Below are 21,040 nucleotides of genomic sequence, written 5' to 3'. Positions count from 1 at the left end.
CATGTATAACCTGGTAGGCCTAATTTTTAATTTGATTGTGCTACTGTGATCTGTCCAGATAATAAAATTCTGATATTGTGATGTTCTGGATTGCAAGTCATAATTACGACGAGGCTCAACTTCATTATCGATTAATGCAATAATCTTCAAACTCATCAATTTAAATGCTGGAATAAGTATACCACCTCCGGTCTTGGACTGCTCCAAGTCATTCTTCGAATATTCTTCTTTTATTTTTGCTCTTTTTTAGGTTGTTGTACAGCTATTTTAAATGGAACCTCTTATTTTGCGCAAAAAGAGTACAGGAGAATAACATTATGCCTAGCACCGTTCAGAAGAGCGAAATAATATTAACGCTACACACTGCTCACCTGATCGTTAACATTAACGCCGTGTTAGTTAACAAGCTTGTTACAGTGTTCTGTGAAACGCTATTTCAATAATGCCCCGTTAAAATCTTAACAAGGCGTTAAGTAATGCTCCATTATCGGATTTTTAACACTGCTTGATGAAACTGGCCCTCAGGTTTTTATTGCTCCTTTACCTTCTCTTGGTAGCAGTTTGATTATGGATATCCATATTTTGGAAACGGTAAAAGCATATAAAAATAATGTAAAGCAATACCTGAATTAGCAGAGAAGAGAGGTTTTCCTTTATGCTTTCTGGGGACCCACAAATTTGTCCCTAGAAGTATTCTTACTTACGTATAAGAATTAAAACGAGGCTGGGTAGATGTGCCTAATGCGGCCATTTTCTGTGCTGCTATTGGCTGGCTGTGATGAATGCAAGTTTGTTATTGTCTCTGTTAGAGCTTGTCACGATTGGCCTCAGGACTGCAATATTTGGTGATAGTAAGAGAAGTGTCCAGTTTGAAATTACAGACCAATGGTCTTGCAGAGGTGCCAACTATTACGGACTGTCCGTAATTATTACGGATTTCACCTCATGATTACAAAATTACGGTCAAAGGGGAAATTATTACTGGAAAGCTGACATTATCAAGAAAAAATAATTTTCTACGGAAAAAAAAGAAAAGGAAAAATGTTCAGTTCTTTGGAGCCTTTCTCCTAAATCGTTTTTATTTAAATGCTTGTGAGTTGGCAAGGACACCTATTCGATTATGACTTCCTTTTGCTACCCATGAGCGTTGTAAAATTCATTGTGAATTAAGGAGCAAATGCGTTGCTCTTCTCCACTATAAAACCTTCAGTAATGTTGTATTTGCTGCGTTAAGTGTACGTGACATTTGTTAGAAAGATTGAGAAAGAAGTGAGGTCTACATTAAGCACATCTGCACTAGAATCGCTTATGGTTCAGAAAACGAAAATGTCATCCCAATCGGAAGGATGCTCCAAGAAAAACTACACTCAAAAGCAGCTGCTCCATGAGAAACAAGCTACAAGGAATGTTTTATCACAGAACCAACAGGTTACGTGCAAATGTTTTTGTGAAATATGATATACTTTCGGATAGATTGCTAGAGGGAAGGGCAAAAGGGGTGCCATTATCAAGAAGGAAGGAGCATGCTTTGGACTTGACTCGAAATTTTTCTCGGGGGCGGAGGGCGATTACTGATAATCCACTTCAAATTTGGCACCTCTGGTCTTGTCACTTGCTGGACCAAACCAGACCAAGGACCCATGCTGTTGTCCAAGGGTACTAGAGGCCTGTTTAGTAATTGCCACATAAGGCCATACATTAGAAGGTAAATATTGCCGCCCTAGTCTCTTTTTTTTTAATGGCTCATCGCTGCTGCAACTTGACTATTTACTTTTTAAAATTACCAGACATAACCATCACAAACTAACCTCAATGTAAGCTTCAATAGTGAACTTTCCCTTACCCACGTAAATGATAAAGGTTAAGATGAAAGAAATTGAGATATTCACAATTAAGTCAGTTTCCACGCTCAGTGAGGAATTAAGGAAATAAACACACTTTCTCAACCTCACTCAAATTAATGTTATATATTTCTTCCTTTATCTTGATATACACATAACTATAACCGTATTCTTGAAAAGAGCGATGGTCTAAACAATGTAATTTAGTTAATAAGACTTTGCAGTGTGATTTTCGAAAATTCCAGAAATTACTTATTGTCTTTCTTTTGCTCAAGCGTTTTCTTCTCTCTTCAGTAACCAGTAAAGGAGAGAGATTATAAGGCATATTTTCATCTTGTAGGCTGGTTGTATCTTCAAGCTTATCGAGGAAATGTATAGGAGCACTAATGTGCCAAGCTGCGTGAATGGAAATTAGGTCAGCTTTCAAGCTCACTGCGGAATTGAGAACAATAATGGTATTGGTTAAACGTTCTACTACCGGGCGAATTGGCCGTGCGGTTAGAGGCGCACAGCTGTGAGCTTGCATCGAGGAGATAGTGGGTTCGAGCCCTGCTGTCGGCATTCCTGAAGGTGGTTTCCGTGGTTTCCCATTTTCACACCAGGCAAATGCTGGGGCTGTACCTTAATTAAGGCCATGGCCATCGTCGCCATAAGACTTATCTGTGTTGGTGCGACATAAAGAAAATAGCGAAAAAAAGTTCTACTAACTACTTCTATGGTTTTCGTAGATGCCGATGTGCCAGAATTTTGTCCTGTGACAGTTTTTATGTACTGGTAGATCTACAGACACGACAATGGCTTATATCAGCACCTTCAAATACCACCGGGCTCGAACCCACCAACTTGACCTCTTCCATCTGAACTAGTCGTACAATCTCTCCGTCACTCACTTAAATTCATTTTAAACATTTCCTGCCTTTATTTTGATGTACAGATTACTATGGACGTATTCTTAAAAAGAGGGATTTTGTATAATTTATTGCAATTTCTGAAAGTTGAAGGAATTACTTCGTAGGATCTATCTGTTCTTCCTTTTGCTTGGATGTTGTTTTCTTCTTTCTTCAGTAAGTAGTAGGGGACAGGCATTTTTAAACATATTTTTAGCGTGCAAGTTGGTGTATCTCAAGCTTACCACATTAGGGAAACCTGGGAAATGTACAGGGGCATTAATGAGTTAAGCAACATTACCAGATTTATATATATATCAGCTTAAATCACACTGATTGGCGACTGGTTGTGAGGCAATAATGGGATTGGAAAGAAGGCTAGGACTGGAATGAAAAGAAGCGATCGTTGCCTTAATAAAGGTACAGCCACTGCATTAGCTTGAAGTGAAAATGAGGGAAACACGAGAGAGAGAAAAAAAAAAAAAAGAGAAAAACTTCAGATCTGCTAACTGTGAAGTTCAAATCCACCATCTCCCGAAAGTAAGCTCACAGCAATGTGATCATACTGCACAGCCAATTCACTCAGTTTCTTGTGATTCGTAATACCACATTGGCTTACTCTCCCAAATTACACAGTTTGGACTTCTACTTACCTGTATATGGATCTTCAGTTCTTCAATTATACATACATGTAAGAACATTATGTACCTTAATAAAAGATACTTCCCTTTTCCGTTGTTTGATTGGTGCAGGTATAACAAATCTATTTGGGAAGAAATACTTTTATATTTACATCATAAAGAAGGCATTTTGTCATAGCAATAACAATGTTTAATGAAATAAATGAATACAAAGAGATAAGCATAATTTACCATATTAAATATTACTTAGTTTATTTACATTTTAAGGAAAATGTAATAGTAATAACAATAACAACAGCAGCAAAAATATGCAATAAAAAATAAATATAATTTACAACATCAAGAACCATATTATGGTCACTGGATCACAAAGCAGTGAGTATGAATAAACAAACATAATAAACATGAGTACTAATATTTAAAAAGCAAGTCATTTCCATACAAGCCATGAAGGCCATTGGAAGGGTGGAAGGTAAAGGCTTCCACTATCCGTAACATTGGCACTTGGTGGGGTAGAGTTATTAGCTCTACGCCTGACTGCCTTTGCCCCCAGGAGTTAACCTGGTACTTATTTTTGGTGTAGGCTGAGTGAACCTCAGGGCCATGTGCACCTCCAGAAGTAGAGATATTGTTTCTTAAATTTTTAGAATTTGTAGCAGGGAATCAAACCTATATCCTTCCGGGTTGACTATCCAAGCACGCCTTTACTGCCTCGGCCATACAGCCTCTACCATAAGTTCTTAGTATATTTAACTATACTAAACTTTTTGAGAAAATACTCCGCTTCATAAGAATTAAGTTCCTTTAACTGAGCATGTATGTGGTGTAGCATGAACCGACATTTCAAACAGTCTCATAGCAGATTCTCAATTGGGGTGGTATGACTAAAGGAGAGTATCTTCTCCGATTAATACATATGCTGGTGAACAATTGAATCAGTGATATATGGCTGGTAGCACGTAGACCAACTTTCGCCCTGATGATTGTGACTATACGGAGTGGCAGTGGTTCGAAAAGACACTGGAAACGTTGAGAAGTCATCCTTATCCACAACCACTGCAGAGCTCCTGTAATGCACAGCGGTCTGGTGGTACAATAACCAAGGCACGCACATCCCTCTTGAGACCATCACAGATGTGCTCCATGGGACTGAGGTCGGAACCTTGGGTGGTAGGCCATGGGGGTGTTAACTCACTGATGCCCACTGAATGATATATCATACGCAAAACATTCTTTCCAAATTACATTAAACCTCTGACACTCATGTTAAGCCTACTAGGGTGGTGAACACATAAATAAGAATGCCAATGAAAGTATTTTCCTTTTGCACCTTCATGGTCGCCCGGAATGCTGGACAGATATTTTGTTTGAAAACAAGTTTTTTTCACTATAATATGATTTATCTCTAGAGCGAGACCGCTATGCAGTGTGCGTCTCATAGCTATTGAAATGGAATTGGGAGACAAGGTTTCAGTTGGCATTTCTGAAGATGGTTTTCTGCACTTTCCCCTTTTCACACATTGATTCAAGACTTGTTTGTATTAGTGCGACAAAAAACAAATAGCAATATATGTAACTGATCTCTTTCATTTCGTTATCGATGACTTGTAATTTGTTTAAACTGATGCCCAAGCCTCAGATTTCCTTCTCCTGAGACATTTAAACAGGACAGTCTGCATATCATCGTAAGGAACAACTGTGAAAGTATTAACATAAATGCCCTGCTATAGGAAAGTAAGGATCAAGATGAATATGGAGCTGAGAAATTTTAAAGCTGTGAACATAGATCAAGTGTAGTAAATCAAGGGACAACTAGATTGGGTGAAAATTTAATGATTGATTTGTGAAAGGGAGCATGACGTAAGAAGACCATAACCATGGCTAGTGACGAGAACATGACAGAATATGAGATGTGTCCAACTAGTGATCAAGCTGTTGGTCTGGATTTTTCAAGGTTGCCTAGTAACAAGACCAATGGGTTTCGCTAGTCTGGCTAGTGTCAAGGCAATTGGGCTGGTTTGGGTAGGTCCAGCTAGGAGCAAGACCATTGGGATAGAGGCAAGAGAAGGGGGCCACGAAGCAGCCAGCAGGACTCTAGCATCCCCTGGACAGTATTGGCTTGTGACAGGACCATTGTATTCTACCAAAAACCACTGATTGTCACAGGATTAGGTTAGGATTGACAAGATTTGTAATTGACTGACTGTTGTCATTGAAACCACTGTCATAACTATTGAATGTAATAAACATAAAACTACCAGGCGAGTTGGCCGTGCAGTTAGGGTTGCGCAGCTGTGAGCTTGAATCCAGGAGATAGTGTGTTCGAACCCCACTGTTGCCAGCCCTGAAGATGGTTTTCCGTGGTTTCCCATTTTCATACCAGGCAAATGCTGGGGCTGTACCTTAATTAAGGCCACGGCCGCCTTCTTCCCATTCCTAGGGCTTTTCTATCCCATCGTCACCATAAGACCTATACATACATACTATACATACGAAGTTTACAGGAATCATCAAAACAGGACATTAATTCGTGGTACTCACTGTTGGTTGAAGAGAAGAAATTTCCAGTCAACAATAGTTGCAGTGAACTTGGTTTTTCACCATTATTGTGTAAAATAGCAACTTACTACTGTAGTTTTGACAAGCACAGTGTCCCATCATACACATGCACACAGACAGCATGTTCAACAGCGACTCATGAACGATGATGGGCAGGATTTCCAACCTTGCTAATGTATGTTCTGGACTATTTCTACTTAAAATATTGTATATGGCCTCTACTGTGTTTTTGCAATTTTCACTGAATACTTATGTGGCTGAAGTGAAGGTGGATAAGCTACATGGTCTCCTTTTTATATGAGAAATGTGTCGTGGCAATGAAACTCATAATTAGGGTTTCATGTACTTTATAGTTTCTCTAAGATATGTTGATTGCAATTCAGTCATGTACGACAACGTCTTTCATAGTAAAGATGAATTACTTCTCAATGCTATCTGTCTTAATGGTAATGTACTATGTATCTGTACAGCCTGTATATAAGAGTTTTTACAATTACCTGTCAAGAGACATTTTAGCTGAGTTATAATGCTTAAAGACTATGGACTTCGAGGTTGGTGGTTCACAATTGAAATAAAAATCTTGTAGGTTCCACCTTGTTCAATACAAATACACTGTTGTTAGATGGTTTTTACAACATATATTTTATTGCAGAACTAGTTTCGGCGCTCATTTGGGCATCATCATCAGCTGCATAATAAGTCAAGAAAAACTTGGAGATATAACGATATAAAACAACATATTGATATAATCAACTCCTTAATATCTATCTAATGTTGAGTTTAAAAACTCTAATTTACAACAAGATAACCCTTGTGAGTCAGAAATGTAAAATCTCATCTCTAAGTGATGAGTTGTCTTCAATATTCTGTGATGGCTATTATTCTATAGACTTGTAAAAATCGAGTTCAAATACAATCTTAAAACTGAAAAATTAGAGCTGAATCAAGTCCTATAATGTTAAAATGTTCATTCACAAATGCATTGCTGGCCATTTATTGGATAAAAAGCTCGTGCTCATTAAATTGCTGAACTGCACTGTCTTCTGAAGTTTATTGATGTGTGGAAACGTAGTTCTTATGTTGTATATCTAATGGTTGGAACTGTGATTATTTGCCCTGATGTTGTTAAGTGGGCATAGCCTCTCAGTTCAATACAGCCCTGTAATGATGAAAGCCCAATGTTAATAGAAAGTAAGAAAAAATGTAAAAAACATTGAATCAAAACTATTCATGAAGCCGACTCACCTCAACGGCTGTGTACTTGGTGCGGCGACTGCAGCACAACGAATGTGTCTGCTCATGTCGTGTGCTATGTGATGAAGCACTAAGGAAGGGGAAGTAGGGGTGGCAAGGGGATGTTTCTGGAACGTTGACAATGTAGGTGAGGGTCGGGGTGGGGGGGGGCATTGTGGACGAAGACAGTAGTATGAAAAACTGTTACGTAGAATTCAAAAGATGGATGAATTTTCTGGAATTCTTAGTGTGTCAAGTAATAGAATCAAGCAATCGTATGAATCTTTGGGTTTCTCCGAAATTTAATTCAATTTAGGTTGGCTTTATAATACTGGTCTAAATGTATTAGACACGCTTCTGTAATGTCAAGCCCTGGTCCCTTAGCTAGTGTACCCATGAACTCAAGATCATGATCTATGTCTGTAAATTTCTGTTTGTATTCATGGACATGTTGGCCTACGGCTGAAAATCTCTATATATAAAAGAACTTGTCCTGACTGACTGACAGATTCATCATCGCCGAGCCAAAACTACTGGACATAATGAAATGAAATTTTGGGGATACATTCATATTAAGGTGTAGGTGCTCCCTGAGAGAGGATTTTTGGATATTCTGTCGCTAAGGGGGTGAAAAGTGGGGTGAAATTTAAAAATGGGTATATAGATATCTCGAAACTTTAAAAGTTTACAGATGTAAAAATTGGTATTTAGAATCTTCATTAAAAATAAAGAAACATGTATTTTTTTGTTTTCAAAAAAATTCTAATAGGAGGGGTGAAAATGGGTTAAAAAGTGGTTGAATGCCTTTAATGAGGATACATATATCTCAGAAACTGAAGATAGTACAGACCTGAAAATTGGAGTTTGGGATCTCCTTTAAAAATAAAGAAACACAATTTTTTTTGTTTTTTGAAAATCCAATTAATGGGGGATGAAAAGGGGAAGAATTTTTAAAATGAGTGTATCTATATCTCAAAACTTTTAAAGTATATAGATGTAAAAATTGGTATTTAGAATCTCCTTTAAAAATAAAGAAACACATACTTTTTGTTTAAATCCCAATAGGAAGGGTGGAAAAGGGTGAAAAATGGGTTCAATGCTTTTAATGAGGCTACTTTTATTTCAGAATCTGAAGATATTGCAGATCTGAAAATTGGTATTTGGGATCTACCTTAAAAATAATGAAACAGGTATTTTTTTCTTTTTTGGAAAATCCAGATATGGGGGGATGAAAAGGGGGGTTAATTTTTTAAAAGAGTGTATCTACATCTTAAAACTTGAAAAGTTTACTGATGTAAAAATTGGTATTTAGAATCTCCTCTAAAAATAAAGAAACATGTAGTTTTTGGAAAATCCCAATGTAAAAGGGTGAAAAAGGGGTTGAATGCCTTTAATGAAGATACTTATATCTCAGAAATTGAAGATATTACAGACCTGAAAATTGGTATTTGGGATTCTTTTAAAAATAAAGAAACACATTATTTTTGCTTTTGGAAAATCCAAATAGTGGGGGGTGAAAAGGGGGTGGATTTTTAAAATGACTGTATCTATATCTTAAAACTTTAAACGTTTGCACATGTAAAAATTGATATTTAGAATCTCCTTTAAAAATAAAGGAACACGTAAATCCCAATAGGAGGGGTGTAAAAGGGTGAATAATGGGTTGAATGCCATTAATGAGGATACATATACTTCAGAAACTGAAGTTATTACGGAACTGAAAATTTGTACATGGGATCGCCTTTAAAAATAAAGAAATATGTATTTTTGTTTTGTTTTTGGAAATCCAATTAAGGCAGTTAAACAAGAGTGACAAATTGGGGTGAATTTTTTCAAAGACTATATCTACAGAATACCTGAGAAACGTAAAATGTTACCGACTTAGAAAGTGGTATTTGGAATCTCCTGTAAATGTAAAGAAACATAGGTGATTTGTTTTTGGAAACTCGACTTAAGGGGAACTAAAAAGGGGGTGAAATTTTAAAATGAGAATTTCTACAGTCTGTCTCAAAAACTGAACATGTTACAGAAGTGAAAAATGGTATTTTTTTTATCTCTATTAATTGTCAAGAAACATGTATTTTTAGTTTTCCGAAATACCACTTGGGTGGAGGGTAAAAGTGACTGAAAATTGTGTTGAATTCTTTTAATTAAGCTACTGGTATCTCAAAAATGAAGACGTTACAGACGTTAAATTTGATATTTGGAATCTGCTTTAAAAGTAAAGAAACACGTATTCTCGAAAAATCCAATGAAAGGGGGGGGGGGGGGCAGGTGAAAGAATTGAAAAATTGACTTAATTCTATGAGGATACTTACGTCTAATAAAAAGTAAAGTTGTTACAGACGTGAAAATTGGTATTTGGATCTTCTTTAAAAACAAAGAAAAATGCGATTTGGGGGAGGGGGGGAGAAATCATCTTGGGGGGCAGGAGTGAAAAGGAGTTGAATTCCTTTCATGAGGACACACAAATCAAAAACTGAAGAAGTTAGAGTCGTGATAATTGGTATTTAGAAGATCCTTTACTATTAAAGAAACAAGGTTTTTTTTGCCGGAAAATTCACTTGGGGGGGGGGGGAGTGTGAAATGAAGTGAAAAAAATGAGTTATTTTTATGGGGATACTTATATCTCAAAACTGAAGGTAATAGACGTAAACATTGGTGTTTGGAATCTCCTTTATTAAACATAAAGAAACTTGCCTTTATTTTTTTTTTTTGCGTGTGTGTGTGTGTGTGTGTGAATAAACTTAACGGCGGTGGGGTGTAAAAGGAGGTGAGACCAGTTGATTTTACTGTTCATAATGAACTTATAAAGAGCCTCCGTTGCTCAGGTGGCAGCGTGCCGGCCTCTCACAGCTGGGTTCCGTGGTTCAAATACCGGTCACTCCATGTGTCATTCGTGCTGGACAAAATGGAGGCGGGACAGGGTTTTCTCCGGATACTCCGGTTTCCCTGTCATCATTCATGCCAGCAACACTGTCCAATATCATTTAATTTGTCATTCATTATTCATTGCCCCAGAGGAGTGCATTATTCATTGCCCCAGAGGAGTGCGACAGGCTTCGGCAGCCGGCACAATTCCTATTGCGCCGCCAGATGGGGGCTTTGTTTATTCCATTCCTGACCCTGTCGAATGACTGGAAACAGGCTGTAGCTTTTCGATGAACTTATTCTGATCATAAACCGACCATTTCTTATCTTTCCTGGGTTCGTTTTCAAGAGCCATCTATTTCTTCGGAGAACGTTCTTAGATTACAGTAGATTCTCCTGGCATATAAATAAAAATTTAAACACCTTTGAAATAAACGATAGGAATGAGATTGACAGTCCAATTGTTCACCTCTATAATAAGGTCAATAATGCACGTAAATATGTCATTCGTATCGCCAGAAATCCTACACACTTGCCTATGCGCTACAATGGTGCTGGTCACATTGATGACAATGGCAGCAGATGTAATTTACCGCCAAGTAGCGGTCTTGCGTCTTGCTATGGAGTTCAGAACATCAATAATAATAATAATAATAATGTTCTGCACCGTCGTCAAATGTGCGGACAGCGCTGGAAACTGGTCCTGAACGGGTAATGACTAAGAATGCAGTCCGGCCGCGTGTTCAGTACTGCCAAGGCACCTAAGATGACACCACGCCGGATCTTCTGAAGGATTTGATCCATATTAAAAATGCTTATAGGAAAAGATGGCAAAGATTTAGGGATCCAACTGACCAGGTGGAATACCTGGACCTAGCCTGCGAAGTACAAAATCGATTGCTGAAAAGAAAGATTGAAAAATGGGAGGAAACTTGCCGTAATCTATTAGAAAACGAGTTAGATCGCGAATTTTGGTGTATTCTCTCAGAAAACCAGTCAGATCTCGAATTTCGGCGGATTATATATAAAACAATAAGCATTCAATTACAGATTTCAGTATAATACCGTAGCGAAGCACGGGTATCTTGCTAGTCTATTATATTTCACAGCGTTGAGGTGTTTTTGATATCTGACATTAAAGCTACGTCCAGTTTGTCTTATATGTCCGCTTCCACAGTCTTTGCATTCGAACCTTTATACACCTGATTTAGATTTATTTGTTACTCTATAAACCTCTTTATTGAACGTGAAGGTTGTGATTTCTTTTTCTTCTGGTTTGTCTTTAGTCAGGGTTGTTTTAAATTTACTTATTATTCGCTCTATAAAATTCCCTTTAAAGCCGTTTGCCTTAGCCATACATCGAATAATGTTCAGTTCCTTGTCCAAGTCTCGCTTGGACATTGGTACGCCAAATACGCAATTAACCAATCTGTTATAGGTTGCTGTAACTGAAGTTTGTGTGGGCTTCATGTAAATGCTAAAAGAAAATGAAGAGGAATGCCTATTGATCTTTAGATCCAAATAATTAATGGATTTTTCTATTTTAGATTCCAAAGTAAATTTTATGTCAGTATCTATTGTGTTGAGATTATTCAGAGTGGTAGAGGCGTAGGATATGCGTTCATCCAGAATAACAAAAGCATCGTCTACGTAGCTGGACCAAAATAGAACATTCTTAAATTTGTCATTATTAATTATTTGCATATCTTCTACACAATCTAGATAAATCTCTGCCAAAATCCCCGAGGCTGGTGACCCCATTGCAAGGCCATCCTGTTTAAAAATGATCTGATCAAATGTGAAATAGCTGTTGTTGACCAGCAATTTTAAAATCGCCACAAAATCTTTGATTTCAAAATTGCTTAGGTGACTATATTTCTTCAAATTCTTGGTAATGATAGGAAGCAATTTATTAGTTTTGATTTTTGGAAACATGTGTACTATATTAAAAGAATGTATTGTGTGGTGATCATGTAAACAAATTTACCTAATTCTTTAATCAATTCTACGGAATTCTTTATGGATTTATTTGCAGTGAATCTGTAATGTTGTTTTAGGAATTTTTGGATATACTGCGCCATTTTATAAAGGGGGCTAGGTCTGTAATTTATAATTGGCCTAATGGGGACACCGGCCTTGTGGATTTTTGGCAGTGCTGTAACGGTTGGTAGGCCGGGGTTCATGCTAATTAATTTTGTGCTTCTCAAATTCGTTAAAGAGGAAAGCCGATTTCTTCGGTGTTTGTTTCAATTGCTTCTGCAACGACTCAGTCGGGTCTTTCTTAATAATAGAAAAAGAGTCATCGTTGGATGTAATCTTTTTTATGCATGATAACAGTTACGTTGCCCTTACCAGCTTTTATCAGCTCTTCGTTTTTCATTTTCTTCTTAAGTTCTAATATTTGTTTTTTATCCTTGAAGGAATCTCTAGGGACAACAAAATTATTATTAATAATAATAATAACCATTTTGTTAAGAGGTTTTTTTTTTTTTACTTCTATTCTGACCTCATCATGCAAGTCGTGTGGCAATTTTCCAAGTGCGATTTCTGCTTCTATGATAAGATTTTTAGTTACTTTAGCTTGATTAAAGTTCGGCCAATTATGTTCAGGACTTTTCTCAAGAATGAATCTTTCCTCTTTGTTCAAGTTGACCTTGGAAAGGTTAATGACTGGAACGTGGAACTGTTTCAATGAATATCCGTTATGTGTCACATTGGTTCTTTGGATCGGGGATGAGGATTGGGTTCTACCTGTTACTGCCTCCTTCCTTAGCATTTCAAATTTTTTCTCCAATGTTGATTGTTTATTTGCAAGTACGTTAGATAATTTAAATTGAACTTTATTTTGGAACAGATTCCATTGTACAGTAGAAAGTAATACTGTAGCTTTGAGGTGAGCCTCATATAATTGCTGATTCAAAAATCTTTTCTTTTTGTGAAGAAATTTTAGTTCGTTGTTTAGCCAGAGTTTTTAGACTTTAACCAGGCTTTACTTTGATGTGGCACCCTTGGGTCCCTTTTTAGAACCCTTTTCAAGAAATTTGGAGTAAAATCATATGCTATACACTGTCTAATAAATTTAATATCTTTACCAAGTTTTCCCACTTTTATTCTTAAGCTATAGTGCATACCTGGTGGGCTTCATCATTAAACGTGAGGAACATCATCTTATTTGTCCGTATTGAACTGAGATCACAATTGAAATAAAAATCTTGTAGGTTCCACCTTGTTTAATACAAATACACTGTTGTTAGATGGTTTTTACAACATGTATTTTATTGCAGAACTAATTTCGGCGCTCGTTTAGACACCATCATCAGCTGCATAAGAAGTCAAGAAAAACTTGGAGATATAACAATATAAAACAACATATTGATATAATTAACTCCTTAATATCTATCTATCTATCTATTGCTGTGCTTCGGCTCGGCTATTGGAGAAACGAATACATACTTTATATTAATAGCTGCTAGATGTCAGTTGTCTTCTGTTTTGCTTGTAACAGTCATATGTTTAAAATGGCTACGCCGCAGCAGAAATCATTTCGTGTTTTCAAGTTTGCGAAGTTCAATTCTGTGATTACAGTGCAAAGACGTTTCAGGTTGAGGTACCAAATTGATCTTCCAAATGGGTGGAACAACTGCAGATGGTATCGACAGTTTGTAGATACAGGATGTGTATGTAAAGGAAAGAGTCCTGGTCGTGTAGATACAGGATGTGTATGTAAAGGAAAGAGTCCTGGTCCTGTAGATACAGGATGTGTACGTAAAGGAAAGAGTCCTGGTCGCCCTCGTGTTCCTGAAGAAAATGATGCACGAATTGAAACTGCTTTCCAACGTAGTCCTTCAAAATCAACTCGTCGTGCCAGTCGGGAGTTACATCTGCCTACAACAACAATTTGGCTTGTTTCGAGACTTCGGTTAGTTACAAAGCTGTACAAGTTACAGCTGTTACAAGCTCTGCGTCCTGATGACAAACGCAAACATGTGGCATTTTGTAATGAGATTCTTGATGCTATTGACAATGATTAACACTTTCGCACAACGCATCGTGTTCAGTGATGAAGTGACCTTCCATGTTAGTGGTCAGTGAACAAACACAATGTTCGAAATTGGGGGTCTACAAAACCCACATGCAGTCATTGAACATGTACGAGATTCTCCCAAAGTCAATGTGTTTTGTGCGATATCCCGATCATCTGTTTACGGCCCATTCTTCTTTGATGGAAACACAGTTAATGGTTGGCAGTATCTCACTATCTTACAAAACTGGTTGTTTCCAAGGCTGCACAAAGACAATTTCATTTTTCAACAAGACAGGGCACCCCCTCACTGGAGTCGCCAAGTCCGTGAACATCTGAATGAAACTCTACCAAACCGTTGGATTGGTCGTCAAGGAGCTAGCGACGTAGCATGTCTCAGCTGGGCTCCATGGTCACCGGATTTGACATCCTGTGACCTTTTCCTGTGAGGTTTCATTAAAGACAACGTTTATGTACCACCACTCCCACAGAATCTGGAAAAGTTGAAGAACCGGGTCCGTACTGCCATAACATCAGTGATGAAGGATATGCTTTCCCGAGTATGGGAGGAATTTGAGTATCGATGTGATATTGTTCATGTTGCTGATGGAGGACATCGTGAACATCTGTAATCTGAACGTGAGAGGTTCGTAAATATGTGTGTAAAGTTTCATATTCGTATGTCTTACAGTTTAATAAATATATGCATTTGAAATACGTATATTCTTTTTGAAACACTCTGTATTTGCGAGGTTGTATCTTAGCCAGTAGCAAGTGGTATAAAACTATTGTATTGTTATCTGTATTATGTCAAGAATTTGTAGTTTTGTTTTGTATACCTTCCCGCTTGCACTTCATTTCAGCTTTTGTTTTAACTCCATGCTTAATTTATTTACTATAATAATTTTATATACATTGTTTACGCCCACATTGGAGCGCCCAAGTCAACCTTATACAATAAAATCTTCAAAAAATAAGTACTTAAAAAATAAGTTCCTTTTTTAACACTTGATAATTTCTTCTCTTCCCAACCAGGCGAGTTGACCATTCGTTGCAGGCGTGCAGCTGTGAGCTTGCATCCAGGAGATAGTAGGTTTTAACCCCACTGTCGGCAGCCCTGAAGATGGTTTTCCGTGGTTTCCCATTTTCACACTGGGCAAATTCTGGGGCTGTACCTTAATTAAGGCCACGGCTGCTTCCTTCCCACTCCTAGCCCTTTCCTGTCCCATCGTCGCCATAAGATCTATCTGTGACGGTGCGACGTAAAACCAATAGCAAAAAAAGAAACCTTCTCTTCCCAAAACTTCATTCTAGATGATCTTGCTGTCCGTTCTTCTGCTGATATAACATACTGCTTACCTTTTGATGTTTTGAGTGGTAATTTTGTATAGTTGTTGTTTAGAATCTTCTTCTCTTTTCTATTTTCAATTTGCTCTGTAGTAATTTTCATTTCATCCAAATCCATTTGTATTTCTATAAACCAAGTGTTTTTTGTTTCACTATTCCAAAAGAAATCAAAAAGCTGTTTTAGGAGAATAAAATTTGACAAACAGTATGTGTGTCTAAAAAATTTAATCCTCTGTTTTCTAATCATGTCAATAATTGATTCACTATCCTTGTAAATTACTGAATTGGGTAAACTGGCCATCAACCTGATGTTTTTTTAATTAATAATTGTCTGGAGAATTCTTCTACCCACTTCCTGCAGTTTGTCTGTTGTTGTTTGGGTATTTAGTTTGAATAATATTTCGCTTGCATATATTGCTTCTGACTGAGTTATAATGGCGAAGTTTAGCATTAATTGAAAGAGACTGGTTTTTGTAACTCCTCCGTGTAATTTGTTGTGCTCGTCTCAATTTTAGAGTTCAATTTTCTATGGATGCTTTTTCATTAGCATTTCAAGTGACAATTTCGCCAAGGTATTTAAATTTATTTACAATTTAAATTTTCCGAGTCCACGAACCTACTACGCTGGCATAACAGGGGGAGAGGTGATACTCCCAGGTGGTGGATAGGGGAGTCCTAACCAGCTTGCCGGCGGACTTGAGGAAAATAAAATACCTCTCGCGGACCAAACGCACTACCCCCAGTGGGTGGGGGACGCAGATGAAGAATACACCCACGGTATCACCTGCCTGTCGTAAGAGGCGACTAAAAGGGGCCCAAGGGGCTCTCAACTTGGGAGTGTGAATTGGCGACCACAGGGCCCTTAGCTGAGTCTTGGCATTGCTTCCATTTACTTGTGCTAGGCTCCTCACTTTCGTCTATCCTGTCCGACCTCCCTTGGTCAACTTTTGTTCTTTTCCGACCCCAACGGTATTAGAGCTTTCGAGGCCTAGGGAGTCTTTCATTTTCACGCCCTTTGTGGCCCTTGCCTTTCTTCATCCGTTACTTCATCTTTCGAAGTGACAGATCCCTTTTTTTATTCTTTTCTCTCTCTCTCTCTCTACCTCTTGTAGGTGGAAGACGCAGACGAATAATACACCCACGGTATCCCCTGCCTGTCGTGAGAGGCGACTAAAAGGGGCGACCAAGGGATGATTGAATTAGAACCATGAAACTACTTTTGATTCGTACCATCACGCGGGGAACACCATGGGTTGCCTGTACTTGCGAGTAGTACCACTATATTAGGTACGAAATAGGTTTGTGATTAGTAGCAGCAAAGGGGCTGGTCTGTGGGTTTCCAGTACCCGTGCGTCGTACCCACATGAGCAACACCGCGGGTCTGGGCGTTGCCTGTGAGTTGTACTACTATATGAGTGACACCGTGGTTCTGCTTTGCCTGTGATTAGTACCCACTATGTGAGGAACACCACGGGAATACCAGAACCCATGACTATTACACCTAGGTGAGGAACCTCATTGGTTTGCGTTGGCTATAAGTGTCGCCATTGTGTGAGAAACACCATAGGCCTGTGTTACCTATACGAAGTACTATACTTGTGAGTAGTACCATCTTGTATGGAACACCGTGAGTTTTTGCTACTTTTGATTAGTACCCCAACATGACAAATACCATGGTTCTACTTTACTTGTGACATGTACCATTCTGTGGGGCCTTAGACATGGATTTTGGACCCCTTTAGACATCAAGCATCCTCGATTCAGGATTATGCATTATAAGTGGTCCTTGGTCAGTAATACTATTATTTACGATCTTTTTTTTTTTTTTGCATCGGATCCACTGTTTTTCTTTGTTTATTGTTTTTTTGGTTCATGTCCATCCATTCATTCTTCATGACATTTTCTTATTTTGGTCGGTGGATGATTTTGTTGCCATTTCATTTCGTACCATTAGGGGCGATGACCTTGATGTTAGGCCCCTTTAAACTACAATCATCATCATCATCTATATTTTCTGAGTATTATTTAATATAATATGTGGAGTGTCAACTTTAAAAGATGGCATCATTTTTTGTTTCCTCAAAAGATATTTTCAACCCAACCTTCGCTGCTAATCTTCCTAGTTCCTTTACTTGAACTTTTGCTTCTTCTATACTATTGGCTAATAACGCCAGATCATCAGCGAATGCAAGACAATGTAGTCAAATATTTCTTCCAGTCTTAACAGTTGGAGGACATACCTTACTCCATTCACACATAATTTTTTCCAGCACACAATTAACCATCAATGGGGATAATCCATCTCCCTGTCGAAAACCAGTATGAATTTCGAATGGTTCAGGTATTTCATTTCTGAACCTAACTTTGACTGTGTGTTTCTCAGTGTGACCGCAGTAAGGTTAACAAGTTGTTGATGTAGACGAAATTTAGTAAGGATATGTAGTAATGATTCACGATGGATAGTGTCATAGGCCTTTTGAAAATCAACAAAAGTGATCACTAAATTTTTGCTCCTAATGCGTTTGTTTTATGATCCATTTGAGACTCGTAAATTGATCTGCACAACTTCGTCCTGGACGAAAACCACCCTGATATTCACCCAGTTCACTATCAATCTGGTCATGGATTCTGGAATATAGGATCTTAGAGAAAATTTTATAGGTACTATAATAATAATAATAATAATAATAATAATAATCAAATTTTTGTCTTTTCATTATGGAGGCATTTCAGATTGAACTTTACTGTATTCATCCCATCCTGTCCATCCCATTTCTTTTTTCCATTAATGCTATTACTGCAATTAAATGATTTTGAAAAGAGAATTGTTACAATGATAATGTATGTGTGTTTTGTGGCTACTGTAAATTAATACATTTTTAAACAAATTTTTGAAGGTTGTTTTGGTATTTGAATCCATCTGTTTTAACGACCATATCGGTGATTGGCATTATCATCACCCTGGTAGACTACCTTGTTCCAACCTTGACTGCAAGCTTGTGCCGCCCAGATAGTTGGACTGGATTAAAAGAACGCAAACTAGAAGAAATTTCCATCGGTATAGTTGATATTATGCAAAATATGTCAGTCCTTCTCTCCAGATTTTATGACCTGCGCCAGTCAAGACCTACAATGGTAAGTAGTTTAAAATATTTTCTTTGAACTTTACAAAATGTTAGTAATATAAGTTTGCTGTTGTTTTGTTATAATGGTAAATTTGTGGGATGAGTGTTATTTTCATTCCCTATACTTGCTAAATCCTTGGTGTAGGGGTAGTGTGCTGCCTCTTACTCAGAGGCCCCGGGGTTCGATTCCCGGCCAGGTCAGGGATTTTTACCTGGACCTGAGGGCTGGTTCGAGGTCCACTCAGCCTACGTGATAAGAATTGAGGAGCTATCTGATGGTGAGATAGCGGCCCCGGTCTAGAAAACCAAGAATAACGGCTGAGAGGATTCGTTGTGCTGACCATATGACACCTCCCAATCTGCAGGCCTTCGGGCTGTAGTGCCATGGGTTTTGGTTTGGTTATATACTTACTAAATATGCTAATAAAAGGATTGTGTCAATTGTTTTGGTGGAAAGGTAAAAGTGTAGTTACCACGCTCTTTCACCGCTGCTGAACTCGGTTGCAGCCCGTGAGGGATGGAATTATTTGAAGAACTAAACGATACTTCGTTCCAGAGAAGATTTCGCTTTTGAAAGGAAAGAGTGTGTTCAGCCCGTGAGGGATGTTATTAAATGGTTTATTAGTAATGATATACTGAGAGAGTTGGCCGTGCGATTGGGGTCGTACAGCTGTGAGCTTTCATTCAGGAGATAGTGGGTTCGAACCTCACTGTTGGCCGTGCGATTGGGGTCTTACAGCTGTGAGCTTTCATTAGGGAGATAGTGGGTTCGGACCCCACTGTCGGTAGCCCTGAATATAGTGGTCTGTGCTTTCCCATTTTCACTCCAGGCAAATGCTAGGGCTGTATCTTAATTAATGCCACGGCCGCATCCTTCCCACTCCTTGCATTGGAAGCAAGTGCAAATGTAGAGCCATTGTTAGTAGACATATATTTCTTTCTTGAAAGAAGTTCTAGCTGAAGAAAATGGAAGATGTATCAGGAAATATTTGGACTTGAGCTCAAAAGCTACAAAATCTTAAAACATGTCGGCACAAGATGGATATCTCTCACTGATGAAATAAACAGTGTGTTAGAACAGTGGGAGGCCTTGAAATTGTTTCATGTTGGTGAAGAAGTCAGAAGAAACCAGTAATAGCAAATTTCTTGCAATGAAAGTAGCAATAGAAAACGGTGCCCTTAAAATTTACGTGTTATTTCTGAAGAAAACTGCCTGTTTTCACAAAGTACATAGTCGTGCAACAAGCAGAAACTCCCTCCATGCATAAAATACATTAGGGGATTGTTGATGGATTTAATGGCGAGGTTTGTGAAATCTGAAAAGATAGGAAATATATTAGAAGTAAAATTTTCTGCTATGAGTAGTCGTATGCAAGATAAAGGATACCATTTTAATACAATAAAAACATATTGAAAAATAATCAGAGAGGTCAATAAAGGAAAATTACCGGGCTCGATAGCTGCAGTCGCTTAATTGCGGCCAGTATCCAGTATTCGGGAGATAGTAGGTTCGAACCCCACTGTCGGCAGCCCTGAAGATGGTTTTCCGTGGTTTCCCATTTTCACTCCAGGCAAATGCTGGGGCTGTACCTTAATTAAGGCCACGGCCGCTTCCTTCCCACTCCTAGCCCTTCCCTGTCCCATCGTCGCCATAAGACCTATCTGTGTCGGTGCGACGTAAAAAGCAACTAGCAAAAAAAAAAAAAAAAAAAAAAAGGAAATTAATGATTGAGCTGGAGAACATACATATCTACGTAGACAAACACTTCAATAGCGATAAAAACCTGAACGACAAAATAGAAATAAAAAACCCATTAATAGAACAAATACCAAAGTTAATACAAACATTCAAACACGATAGCACAAAATTGACAAACAATTTTATCCCGAGTAATAATAATGGTCAATCTACGAATACACAAATTCCCCCCCATACGCCTTCTGAACATTCCCCTCCACGAATCACGCCATTCGCTAGAATGCCGCCCTCTGTTACCTCGCCTCCCAATGCCCCGCAGATACGGAGACACACATACAACGTGAGGAGCGCAAGCAGTCGTCAAACAGCTGAGTGCACTAGCGTAAATGCAGGCAGGAGTAGAAGGGGTATGTGCTGATCCTTCAACGTTAGTTTCTTCAACTTTAAAACCATTTTAACATATTCTTACGAAAATAATTTCCTGTTACAGATGTGTCAACAGACTTACGTAAATTTGGATGAAATTACCACTTGCACATCACCAAAGCTTGACTGTCACCTTTTGACTGAGTCCTTACTTATGTCTGTAGAATTGCCCTACACTGGTTAAGACTACAAGCAATTCGTGAATTCGTAATATTTGACGTTAAATATTTAAAGTAGGACAAAATCCATAACCTATAATCAACAGTGTGCATCACTTTTGTCATTTTATTGACGAAAAGAACAATATTTACGCCTAAACTCAGCTGTTTTGAGTGTGTATTAAGATTTCATTTCCATATGATACAACATATGAAAAAGTTTATGCCAGTT

The 21,040-nt window shown here is 38.1% G+C and overlaps 1 protein-coding gene across 2 annotated transcripts in view; it reads left to right on the top strand.

The window, feature by feature from the left end:
• Arl6IP1 (ADP-ribosylation factor-like 6 interacting protein 1) overlaps positions 1–21,040 on the top strand; it is a 77,293-nt gene that overhangs the window by 17,941 nt on the left and 38,312 nt on the right. For both annotated transcript variants that reach the window (XM_067141948.2, XM_068226379.1), the window contains exon 3: positions 18,298–18,535. In XM_067141948.2, coding sequence (XP_066998049.2) covers positions 18,298–18,535 — 238 coding nt within the window. The remainder of the gene's footprint in view (positions 1–18,297; positions 18,536–21,040) is intronic.

Source organism: Anabrus simplex, chromosome 2 (genome assembly GCF_040414725.1).
Source record: "Anabrus simplex isolate iqAnaSimp1 chromosome 2, ASM4041472v1, whole genome shotgun sequence".
NCBI lineage: Eukaryota > Metazoa > Arthropoda > Insecta > Orthoptera > Tettigoniidae > Anabrus > Anabrus simplex.
This window is presented reverse-complemented; position numbering and strand designations above follow the sequence as displayed.